At 35.7% G+C, this 12819-nt stretch overlaps 1 protein-coding gene across 1 annotated transcript in view; it reads right to left on the reverse strand.

The window, feature by feature from the left end:
- The window catches only part of BLTP1 (bridge-like lipid transfer protein family member 1), a 109791-nt gene that overhangs the window by 23655 nt on the left and 73317 nt on the right, over positions 1 to 12819 (reverse strand). Inside the window, exons 56-68 of the mRNA XM_083835806.1 lie at positions 12350 to 12535; positions 11236 to 11404; positions 10547 to 10758; positions 10120 to 10318; positions 9492 to 9551; positions 8283 to 8509; positions 7588 to 7788; positions 7262 to 7392; positions 5700 to 5823; positions 4600 to 4709; positions 2961 to 3051; positions 2360 to 2422; positions 488 to 732 (exon numbers count right to left, since the gene is read on the reverse strand). Coding sequence (XP_083691932.1) covers positions 488 to 732; positions 2360 to 2422; positions 2961 to 3051; positions 4600 to 4709; positions 5700 to 5823; positions 7262 to 7392; positions 7588 to 7788; positions 8283 to 8509; positions 9492 to 9551; positions 10120 to 10318; positions 10547 to 10758; positions 11236 to 11404; positions 12350 to 12535 — 2018 coding nt within the window. The remainder of the gene's footprint in view (positions 1 to 487; positions 733 to 2359; positions 2423 to 2960; positions 3052 to 4599; positions 4710 to 5699; positions 5824 to 7261; positions 7393 to 7587; positions 7789 to 8282; positions 8510 to 9491; positions 9552 to 10119; positions 10319 to 10546; positions 10759 to 11235; positions 11405 to 12349; positions 12536 to 12819) is intronic.

A 12819-nucleotide genomic window follows, 5' to 3' on the forward strand; every position in this document is an offset into this window, starting at 1 on the left:
AGCATTGTCAAAATGCTTCTTGAACTCCAGCAGGCTGGGTGCTGTGACCACTGCCATGGGAAGCCTGTCCCAGTGCCCGACCACCCTCTGGGTGCAGAACCTTTCCCTAATACCCAGCCTGACCCTCCCCTGTCCCAGCTCCATGCCGTTCCCTCGGGTCCTGTCGCTGTCCCCAGAGAGCAGAGCTCAGCGCCTGCCCCTCTGCTCCCCTCGTGAGGGAGCTGCAGGCTGCCATGAGGCCTCCCCTCAGCCTGCTCTGCTCTGGGCTGAACAAACCAAGGGACCTCAGCTGCTCCTCACACATCTTCAGATCTCCAGACCCTTCACCATCTTTGTAGACCTTCTTTGGACACTCTATTAGTTTTATAACCTTCCCACATTGTGGTGCCCCAAAGATTTTTTTAGCCTTCAAATTTTGCATACTTAAATTCAATATTTCAAATGCATTTTTGAAATTTCCACGTTATTCCTTAGGACCATTACTTACGGTGGTTTCCTATAAAAATATGCCCTCTCTCTCTCATGGTCATCCTCCTTCTCAGAATCCTCACTGCTTGATGATAAGCTGTCATCCCGACGTCCTTCTTCAGGCTGGAAGGGAATGCCAGGTGAGAAGACTGCTGGAGTTTTGGGTGAACCAAATACCGAACATGAGCCTTCACTAGTAGATGAGTAATGGGAGGGACCATCAATAGTTACAGACAACAGGTCCATTTCTGTCTCCTCTGGAAACTGATTGTAAAGAGACAAAGAGTAGTTAAATTTCTACAGGTATTTCAATTAAGAATGCATTAGATAGCTCTGGAAATGAAGAAAAAGCAAGAGTGCTATGAGAAACTCTCAGTCCCAAGTTCCTCATAATGCAGTGATATCAGGTATAGAAACTGCAAGATGGATTATGAAGAAGAAAGAAATGAAAGCTTGGTGTGGAGACATTTGCCATCACCTAGTGATTGAGCTCAAGCTGTTAGCTAAAGATGTATCATGCTCTGATCAATTCATACAATCAGAAGGAATGGAAACATTTCATGTAAATTGTAAACATATTTTGAAAGAAAAGAACAAAAGGAAAAATCATCATCAACCTTGTAAAGGGGTGAAGTATCCAGAAGCGTTAGTGAGGTGTGCATGCAGAATGCTAACACAGAATGTACGGTCTCAATTTGCAATTCTGGGCTGATCTCCTCCTCAACATCTTGAACAAAAGTACTTTGACATGAAATGAACTTCAGGTCACTTTTCTAAAAGGGTCCTATCTTTATTTCTACCATAAAGAACACCACAAGGAATTTTCAAACATTAACTTCTTTAACATGTATGTGAAAAAATATCTAAAAAAATAACACCAGCACTACCTATACAGTCTTATTACAGAGCTACACAGTCATCATCTGCAAATTCAAATGAGAACTGTGCGGAAGTTAAGAACTGGCATTACAATGTCAGTAAGAATTTGGGGGTATGAGAGGGAGGAATATTCAACATTTGACACTTCTAAGTATTTGGTAACATTTTGTTACACCCACAAAACTTAACCTAACTGGGCTTTTTTTAATATATATTTATGTATATATATATAGTTTATTTTATGTATTTTATATATATAAAAGGTAGGATAGCTTTAAGGAACAACAAAAAAAAAGGCAGGATGGTGAAGATATTTAAATGTGCAAAGCACATTTCTACATTTGATTTCTCCTTCCCTCTCAGAAACAAGGATTTATTTCCTAAAAGGATAAGGTGAGTTGGAAGGTGTAAAAGGTATGTCGCTATCTCTAAAGTTGTTTGGGGGTTCTTTTTTGTTTTTATTTATTTAAAGAAAAAAAAAATCAAACTTTGCTGTTGTTATCCCTAAACGAGTTTGTTTTTTTAAAGCATGTTAAAAAATCTATTTGTTCTCTATGTGTTAAGTTTTGAAACATTTCTTGCTCACTAGGACTTGAAAATGTCTTTCTCTGCATTAAATACAGGAATTCCAACAGAATAAAGTGTGAGGAGACATCCTCCCACCTACGTTATTTTGTACTGGTGTTGATGACTGCAGTCTTAACACAATGCAACAGATGAGGACACCTGCACATGCTAAAATCCTTCCAAAGCACATCCAAAGTACAGACATATGAACAAAAGTCCAGTAATTCATTTTTAAAAGGCTACTAAGTTTTAGGTGTACGCAAGGATAGACCCGGAAATGTCACCAACAGCCTATCATATTCTTCTGCTTACTTTACATATTTAAATACTTCTAGATTTGATATACATTCTGTTTAGCTGCATGCTAAAGAGATGGAATACTGAAAAGCAGCTCCCTGCAAGATAAATTAGTTCTCTGGCAAAGATTGTTCCTTCTCAGAAATACCTGAAAATACCCTTCCCCTGGACAGCTGGATTGTTGTGCAATCCCCAAAACTGTTTTATTCAACTTAATTAGAAGTGAAAAGAAAAAGAAAAATTAAAACAATTGCAGTAATCTCAGCCATGAAAAAACAACATAACAGGAACATTTTTAAAATAAGAAAACATAGCAACTGAAACAAAATTGAAGATTCAACAATCAGTCCCAGACACACAAAAGGCTACACCCGTAGGGCTATAGCAAACTTAGTAATACCTGTTTCCAAAAGTTTAAATATATTTAAACATAAACACTGTTAGATGATTTTTGCACACATCTAGTAAAAATTCCAACAGAACTGTATTATTATTATGCCAACCTAAAGAACCCAACAACAAAAATACTAATATTTTCCTTAATGTTTCAATTGATTGCATTGTTAAGAACTCCAAACACATCTTATCTTCTGTCAAAACAAACCTATCTTCCTAACATCAATCATTTGAGGCGCACACACACAAAAACATAGAAGCAATTCAGGTCTGTCTAGGTGTACCCATCTCATGGAACCTGTGATCAAATGGCATAGGGCATACAATTGTATGGCATATAAAGTAATTCTTACAGAATCTTGGATGTTGAAAGTTACTCTTGGCCCAGGAGATGCAGCATCTACCCGGATATCTGGGAGATCTTCACTGTCTCCTAGTCGAGAGCTACAAACAAAAAACAAAACACAACATCTTGTTTAGTTTTCCTACAGGATTTTACATTCATGCAAACATTTACCTACACAAATACAAGGCAATAAAAAAGCACAGTCAATATTTAAGATTTTGTTAAGAAGACAAGTATTATATCATAACTGGAGCACTTATGAAATGGTACACGAAACGGAAAAAAGGAGGGGTGAAGGAAAGAGAAGGCAGCTACACATTATTTGGCACGTAGTCTATTGCTAAACAGTATCTGCCTTATTTACTTATGTAACTTTTTTAATCCTGAGCCAACATACAGAAATTATAGAAAAAAGCAAGATACACATGATCTACCACATAGTGCATAAAACACATTGGAAGATTATGCATTTTCTCATTGAAGTGAGATGAATTATTTGGCCTTACATACATACTACTATTCATTCACAACCAAAGTACTTAAGTTTTTCCACTGCTTTGTTTCTTATCATCCTAGCCAGAAGAATAATTTACAGAGCAACACAAAAGCAACACAATATATTAATATAATTAATATTTCCTATACAACTTCTAGTTCTCTTCAGGTAACCTTGTGAAAAGGTAGAAAAGTGGGTTTCATCCAACAGATCTTGAACTAGAACATTCATATCTTCAACTCTTACTTGGCTTTAATCATCAATTATGCTAATTAATTCAGAAGAATGATTTCTTTTCAAAGGTACCTTGAAAAATGAATACCTTTATTTAAAGCTGGTTTTTATTCTGGAATTTCTGCTGTCTGATATTTTTCACACCTGAATTATTTATAAGTTTCCGTTCACTTATTTAAGTGTTCAAATTTAAAACAAATTTCTACAAAGAATTACTATTCTTATATTTAAAAAATATCAAAGAATTCTAACATTCATCTCCACCTTTATTTTAAAATCTTTTATATTTAATACATAATTACACAGCATATCTTTTAATTCCAAACTCTGAACTCAACAGCTGGATCTACAGAAGCAACAGACTCAAATGTGGATATTCTAAAACCAATGCAAATACTTCACTGAAAGGTGTCATTATGCAAGTGCAGTTTGCTCAGCAGACATTAAATGATGAAACAAAAAATGCACATATTATATAGGCAAGGAGACAAACAGCAAGTTATCATTCACAAACTAAAAGAATGCCCCTTCCCTTCTCTCATTAAAACAGCCCTTTTCAAAAGTAGACAATCAAGAATCAAATGTAAAAATCAAATTTATTTACACTATGCCTTTTTTGCCTTATATGCAAGTTTTCTTCAATATGTCACAAAAGCAGGATTCTATAAAAAAGCCCTGTGGTTTTTTTCTGTGTGTGCAAGTAGAAACATTTATTTGACATGCCACATAAGTCTTCCTAAGAGTGAAAAATTACTTTTTCGAATGAATTTGTCCATCTTCCAAAATGACCTTCTCCTATCCAGTTCAACCACATACAACTCCTGCTGTATAGTAAGAAAATTCTAATGGCCTAAGACCAATAGTTCCTCTTCCACGTGCTGTTGTTGCCATCACAGATCTGAAATTCCCAGTTTACCTTGTTCTATCCATTCTCTTCAGAGGTGGTCTTCCTGATGCTGAAATACTCTTTGATCGGCTGTAGCTGGGTTTGTAGCTGAGACCCCATTTGTCTTTCAATGAAGCAGCCTAAATCAAGAAGAATATTTAAATGCAACGCTGAGGTTAGTGAGAAAGAAATTCTGGAAAGCTGAAGTCTTACTTTACGCAGGTGTGCCAGTAAAGCAAAAAGATATTTTTGTTCCATAATAATTAAAATGCATCTCTATCCAGAGGCAAAGATGAAAACACTGGCAAATGCTGATAAACTTTCACCTTTTACACTTGCTGGAATTGGTAGAAAAGTATGCCCAAAGTTAATAATCCAACCACTCTGACAGACATCCTCCCTACATACCACTTATAACAACAGAAGAACATGAGCTAGAATAAGAACACCTGTGACAGAGCCGCAAACAAATTATTATTTTACTTCCCTCTTTAATGAAGCATAATACTTGAAGCTGATGCACTAGTGCATACTGAAAATAATGTTCTGTCACTTTTGTTACCATGGTCTGCGGTGACAGCCACAAATTTGTGGACTAGCTGCAAAAGTTGTTGCTTTTTTGCGCAGTTTCTTCTACTGCCTTAGTAGCTTGTTTTTATTTTTACATCACTTAACTCTAGAAATTTAATGTTCACTTATATATAGAACTTGCTTAGAGAAAACATACATACCAAATGGAATACAATACGTATCTATCGCTTGCCCAGGCTGTTAATATGCTTGCATTTGTATTCATCAGTCCAATAAAGAATCATTTCAAAATGCTCTAAGAGTGAAGGCAGGCTACATCTTCAAATACATATTTTCTGATCTTGTGAATGTGCAATAAACCCATCTACATTACAGTACTTGTAAAATTTCCATCTTTCTATCCCTGTTATTATAGGGGAGAAAACACCCTTTCCTACCTCCTCCTACGGCTAAAAGGGCACCTGAATTGTTTGATATTCTTAATCTTTTTCTTAATCTTTTTTTAAAGCATTTTCTTTGTTGTTGTGTTTTTTTTCCCCAGAAAAGAAATATGCAATGCAAGTACTATTATATTTGTGAAGTCAATTCATCCTGCTCACCCTCATACTGGATCGACGCAGCTTTTTTCGCACATCTCGGCGGATATCGTTCACAGCCACTGATTCCAGTTGCTGATAGCGCTGAATTTCTTGATTTATGGTTCCTTCACTTGCACCTAATTTTCTGGAGAAAAATTATGGGAGGGTTATCTTAGAAATATGTAGCACTATGTTCACCATTTCAAAATCTGTGTTGCAATGATGTTCTGCTTTCCCTGGAAAACATCCCATTTTCTCATTTTTTTCAGTAGTTTCATCAGTGCCAAATACAGCTCTAGAAAGATTTATCCTTGTTTCATCACACAACTTTTTGTCAGGTACATTTTGTCCTTGAAGAGGACTTTTTGATTTTAATGTTTTGGTCTCCGAATCAATTAGCAATGTAGATAGAGGACGCAGAACAAAGCAGCATGCACAGAGACCACAAACAACAGTTCTAACATTATGCTAACTAAGGTGTAGAATAAGAATGGCTATGCAACTCTCTTATTTCAAAAAGTACTAGCTGTAACACCAGATTTAAGAACTTCGTATATACTTTCAATCATGTGACAGTTGTTTAATTACGCCCAAACATAATGGGCAAATCTGAGACTCCTCAGCAGAATGAAGAAAAGTTCTTCTGTTGTAACAGTCCGAAGTCCTGTCACATCTATGACAGCCTTCTACAATAGACTACATTCTGAAGAAAAACAAAATGCACACCACTGAATAATTTAGAAAACTGTGAAGTTTCTGCTATTCTCAAAGAATCACACTTTCTTGTAGCTCTTGTACACTGAGAAGACAGAGAGACAAAACATAACTTTGATTCTTGAACTCACATTAGAAGAAACATTTAACCTAAAATCCAAAGTTCAGATATGAGTGCTCTCTGGTGGATGCTAACAACTCTTTTATTCCAAGTACAAAAAGTAAACATCTCCACTTTATTATTTAGCACAATCACCACGCTCTATATTCCCAACCCAGACAGATAAATAAGTAAGTCTTAGCCTGTCTTAGATGACAAAAAAAAAAAAAAGCCCAAACCATGACTGAAAAATACTAACATTCACAGATAAAGAAATTTTACATAATTCATTCATCAGGGTTTTTATTAAGTACAGCATACGTGATTTAATTTTAAAGTATCACATACACTATACAAAGAGTTGATTATAATGTTTCTTCTTCCAGTGAAGAAGACTAAGCTTATTACAGTTATAAAGCAATACACTTTGTTAAAGCAGTCACAATAATAAGTCAAGGAGTAACTACAACTTTGGATCAGCAGGAAACTGACCATAATCATAGCTGTAACGGAGAACCAGAAAGAATATAGACTAATTTGACACTTGGGAAAGAACTTGAGAAATTTGATAGAGTACTTGTATATATAATTTTTTGTTACAGAATCAGAAAGGACATTTTGTATTTATTAAATAAAGAAGGGAAGAAAAAAAGCAATTCACACTTGAAAATCCGAGTGCTGCAAGATACGTAAGGAAAGAAAAGAAAAAAAGTCAGCTGCAGTTTGTTATTCCCAAACTTTGTGTGAGTTAAAGCAAAATCCAACTTACTTTAAGTCATCAATAACTTTAGCTTGCTCATTGAGTTCTCTAATATCAACTAAACGTTTCACAAATTTTCTTCCTCGCTGTTCTCCAGTTTGGATACTAGAAGCTCCCTGCCGTCGGTGATCAACAATTTCCTATTTAAAATGAAGATTTAGTTAATGCCCTCATCAAAAATTGGACATGAACATGATTCAACAGTGAATTTCACACCTTAAAATTTGGACTAGTGCATGCAAAAGAATCATTTCAACTCAAAAGGCAGCTGATTGGAATTCTTCCAGTGATCCAAACCCCATCATTCAGTTAGACACACTATAACTACTACATACATGTCCCCATGAGCAGGATCTGCCTGCTTTCATATGTGATCTGCTAGACTGAAGAGAATCACACTTCGCTGACCCCCACAGATATTCTACAGGAACAGAGTATCGATGGTTTGGGGGGCTCAAACCCAGCAGGTGATTTACAATCCGCTGCCCAAATGTTAGCTTGCGTGCATCTCCATATAATGAACCTCCACCTGATTTCTAAACAACAAACAGGAACATTAGTGTTCTGGGATGTTTTCAACATTGGCAGGCAAGAGACGTTTAAGACAGCCATTAAACAACACCTGTTAAAATAGCTTAATGTGAAACCAAAAAACAAGGTTAGCAGCATATTGAGTAGAAGTACCAAAAAAAGTTCTCCTAATTTGCTTATGTTAATAATTTACTATCAAAAAGAACTATCTATAGTCACTGTTTTTCCAGTTCAGGTTCCTGAAGTTACGTGTCATATTTCCATGTTTCCAAATCCAAATTTATATATAACAACATCAGAAATACATTCTGTGACTTCTTGCCTTTGAAGCATGGTGTTAGAAAGATAACACTTTTTTTTTTTTAGAACACAAGTTATATGAGCCATAGAGACTACCATGTTATGCTCAAAAAACTCAAGACTAAGACCTTTCCATGTGACTGAAATCTTTGTCAAGACTTCTTCAATCAATAGGACTTATTTTAGTTGATTCACTTACTGCATGTATAGTAGGTGACATAGTGTCAACTTCATCCTCATCTGACAGATCAGCTATGTTCACAGAGTTGAGGTCAGCAATATCATCAATATCTTCTTCTCCTGTCAGTGTTGTGAGGGTGTTGCCTAAAGCATTCAGTCTTTTTCCAATGTTTGGATCCATATGAACATCGATACCACACATCTTCCATAACACATTCAGTGTCCAGGTTCCAGCACTACTACTTTCTGTAATTATTTAAAATATATATATATAATGCTTAACCAGTTTATCCTCTTAAAAGAAAACAAAATGAAAACAAACAAACAAAAAAAATCCCCTGCAGTGAGTTTTGTATTAGTTAGACAATACAGCATTTGTCAGTTATGAAGCTCTGTCTTTTCTGCCCACTTGGGAATAACTTTGATGAAAAAATAATCTACAGCTGAAACGCATGTTTTAACTACTTCATAGATACTAAGTTAATATTTCTTAAATATATATATATATAAATATGTATATATTATATACACTCAGTAGAACTCAGAGTTCAGAACAGGATTTCTAGCAGCAGGAAGCCTAAAGGATGTCCATCAGCATGAAAAAACAGTCGCTTTTTCCTTTCTTTTTAAACCATTTTAAGTCCTTTAACAGTGATGCTCGAAGATGTTATATTATACATATAATGTGTCTGTCAAATACCATGATACCATGTCTTCCCCGGATTTTTCTAATGAGTGCCACCATGACTGAGTGTCATCCCAAGCAAAACTATGGGGATAGGAGACATCGCAGGTTCAACATCTGGGTAGACAGATGAGAACCATCAAGCAGCAGATATGATGACTAAGACAGACAGACAGTGCCAAGTATTTTTCAAGACTTTGAGGAATGTCAGAACTCAGCAGGACAGGGAGTTTGGGAAGACCAGGAGCTGTCTCTGGAAGAACAGCACTGCTGTTATAAAGGACTATCCTCCAACCAATGGGCAAAGTCACGCACCCTGTGTTTCCCTAGAGGTAAAAATCTAAAGCCAGTGTTACTGACTGGACTTAAAACCTGGAATAGCAGAGCAGTTCTACAAAAGAAAACAAGATACTAAGGACAAAAAAGATACACAAAAAACAAAAGCACCAATTAAATTACAACATGGTTATTGAAGGATTTAATTTTCATGATTTATGAAAGCTTTATTTATACAGGAATTTAATTATTTTAAAAGTATATTACCTGCTGCAGCTTGCCCTGTTGTCCTAGAACATACTTCATATGTACCATCTGGTACAACACCTATATACAAAGCACATATACTGGTTAGGCAGAGTCAAAGTTGCTTCAGATCAGCCTTTCAAAATTTCCCCTCAAGTCCCTCCACAAATTAAGTATAGTTGGTATTGGATTGGAGTTTTAGTTTTAATTCCCACTGAATGACTTCATTCTTATTTGGTAAAGTGAATTTATGTGGTTACATCCAAGCTTCTATCAACTTGAAATTCTATATAAATGTTTGAAACTTCAGTGTGATGTAAATTAAGATCTATATTAGAACACTAAAAACTTATTTGGATCTTATGACATTACATAAAAGCTATACATGTACCTCTTCCAACATCTCAAACAAAACCAAAAAATCAACACTTGTGGAAGACATACAGTAACAAATCTCTTAATAAAGGAAAGCAACATATTTTAACAGTAATACAACCTTTTAGACTTGTATTATTTTGCTTTCAACAGGCCAAAGTCTTTTCTTTACATTTATGGGGAAAAATCAGTAGTTTAAAAGGCACAGCAAGTGGTAAAAAAGGGGATTTACATCTGAAATACTACTGTGCAGTATGAAATCACAGCCACTTACATGCATTCATGACTAGATCTCCTCTTATTTCTGGTTTCCAGTCATCCCAACTTGTCTCAAAGCCGTCAGCAAAGCGGATACAGAAGTTTTTAAAGTGACCTTTGCTAACTAAGGACTCTGAGGAGCAGGCAGTGATTAATGTGCTTTCAATAGTCAGGACTAAAGCAGAGCCAGTGTCAAGATCTGCAGTGTGGTTAGACTGGAAAAAGAAAATCCGAGAGAATTGACTGAAGATTGCAAAGTTAAAGTGATGTCGTATATACATTTAATAATGTTTATCTTTCCTACTTAGAAAACCAATCCTGTTCTCATATCTTCTTGTACTTTTTCCTTCTCTATTTTTCCTTTTCCTCTGCAGAAAGTTTCAAAAGCATCACATCTATCCAAACAATGTCTTGAATTGCTGCTTTCTAGTAAACATAATTACCTGAGGTGTGTTTGTGATTGGCAGGCAAATTCCTAAGTCATTGACAGTCAGCTGAAGAAATAGGGTCCCAAAAGCCTGCGCAGAGGTTTGCTGGATTCCAGGCAGCATATCTACTACTTCTTTTGTGGCCATATGAATATCTTTATGCAAAGCCATTCTCTGCTCATTCCAGTTGTCATATGCAGCTTTGTAATTCAGCCAAAACAGCACAGCTTTACAAAGAAAACAGAAATGCTTAATTGAAATGAAAACATAACAGAAAAATGCACATTCACTAAAAAATCTTCTTTTTTTCAATTTTAAGACTGTAGATGTGCAACAATGGACACGAGTGCATATACAAACACATGTACACACTGAGGATGCACTGAAGAGGCTCATGTTGCAAAGGACAAGACTAACACTAAAATACAGAAAACAATGCTGTTCTCATATACAGAAAATACTTACAAAAGTAACCTCCTCCAAACCACCTGAGAACTAATCACTCAGCAAATGAAATTTTTGACATTAGCAATTATTGATCTGTTGGCATGCAGTAGATCTCCTCAATTTCTCAGCTAGTTTATTTTACCAAACATTTTGATTTGGCTTGAAATAAACTAAATCATCAATAATCAAGCCTCTTTGCAAAAAAATGTAGCTTGCTCAGTATGAAAACAGATTTGCAGCAATTGTCTCTTCCATACCTCTATCAAAGGCCACAGGCTGAGCAAAAACAATTGGTCTGTTCAAAGTAATAAGGACAGCTTCTCTATCTGATGAGCCACTGATTTCTTCTCGGAGAGCATTTCTTAATCCAATTCTTGTCTTAAAATATGCAACTTGATGAAAATCTGAGCCAGCTTCTTCATATACCTTAGAACATTCAAAAATGGGAAGGGGGAACGGTTTGTGACAGGGAGAAGGAAAAATAAATTACTGTATTTGACAAAATATAAGATTATAACAAGAAGTAAAAAACTCTTCTTTCCCCTTTTTCTTTTCTATCCAGACCTCCTTTGAGGATATTCAGTTTCCTCCTATTAGATTCTAATCAGTGTTATTTTTCTTATTTATCATAAAATGTTAACTAAAGTAACTATTTATATATCCATATCCTTTATGGAGACAGTACATTTATAGATGCTAAGACCTGTATTTTTTTTTCTAGGCATCACAAAATATTTTTGTATCATAGAGTCGGCGATTAGAGGTGCAAGTGGGTTTAAAAATGAAAGAGCTAAAACTGTCAGACTATGACAGACAAACTAGGCCAGAATGTAGGTCTAGCAAACCTTGGATCTTATCCAACCTTATTACTTCATGCATGTACCCTAACAATGATAACAATATCGATGAAAATCTTGAATTTGACTCTACAGCAAGGCCATTACTGCTACTAACAACTAGTAAATTTTAAGAGTATTAATAGTATGGAACAAAATTCCACAGCTGACTCCTTACTACTTTGATGCCTGTAGCTGAAAATTTTCTATTTCTTCTGAAAAGCTATCTTCAGCCACTTCTTGACTCAAGGGAGAAGATTTATTTTAAACTATTTAAAAAACCAAGAGTATATTCAGGAAGCATTTCTATAATTGTGCACTGCAGAATGCTTAAGTTTCTATCAAACAAACAAAAAAAAAAAGACAAAACAAGGAAGCCTCCACAGTTTATACTCACTCCATAGCCTGATCAGAAAAAAGGAAAAAAAAAAAAAAAAAAACAGCAGTTTAGGACAGCCTCTTGGCTTGGTTCTGTATTTTTAGGATCACGCTCTATTGGGTCTGAACACCACGTGGAAGGATGTTGAGCACTAACCTGATGTTTAACAATCTGTCCTAGCGCCAGATTTAAATCCACCTGGCATTTCCCAAACAGTTTGAGGTAGCTGCTACTTCCAGGCATTGCTTTGGTTTGTAGTCTGTTTGAGAGTTCAAGTTCTATCAATCCAGTTTCAAATCTCACAGCTCGCATTGAGGGAGTTGTAGCTGTCACTTGAATTCCCTAATGAATAAGGAAGACAGTTGTTAGGATCTGGTTCAGAGAAAGAAAGAGAAGGGGGTAATAAAAACAAAAAACTCTTTTCATTGCGCAGCCAAAAAAAAAGAGGAAATAATGATTTTTCCTAATTCATTTTTTATGCAATGCCACTAAGCTATCTTAAAAGATTACAGGGACCAAACTTGGAGTTAGATCTTTTTCTTCATGCAGATATTCTTGATGCAATTAGCTGTCACGTAGAAACCAAACTATTCAGCCATTAGTAGCATCTAGAACCACTGTTTTGC

The sequence above is a fragment of the Anser anser genome (assembly GCF_964211835.1).
Source record: "Anser anser genome assembly, chromosome: 4".
Classification (NCBI taxonomy): Eukaryota; Metazoa; Chordata; class Aves; order Anseriformes; family Anatidae; genus Anser; species Anser anser.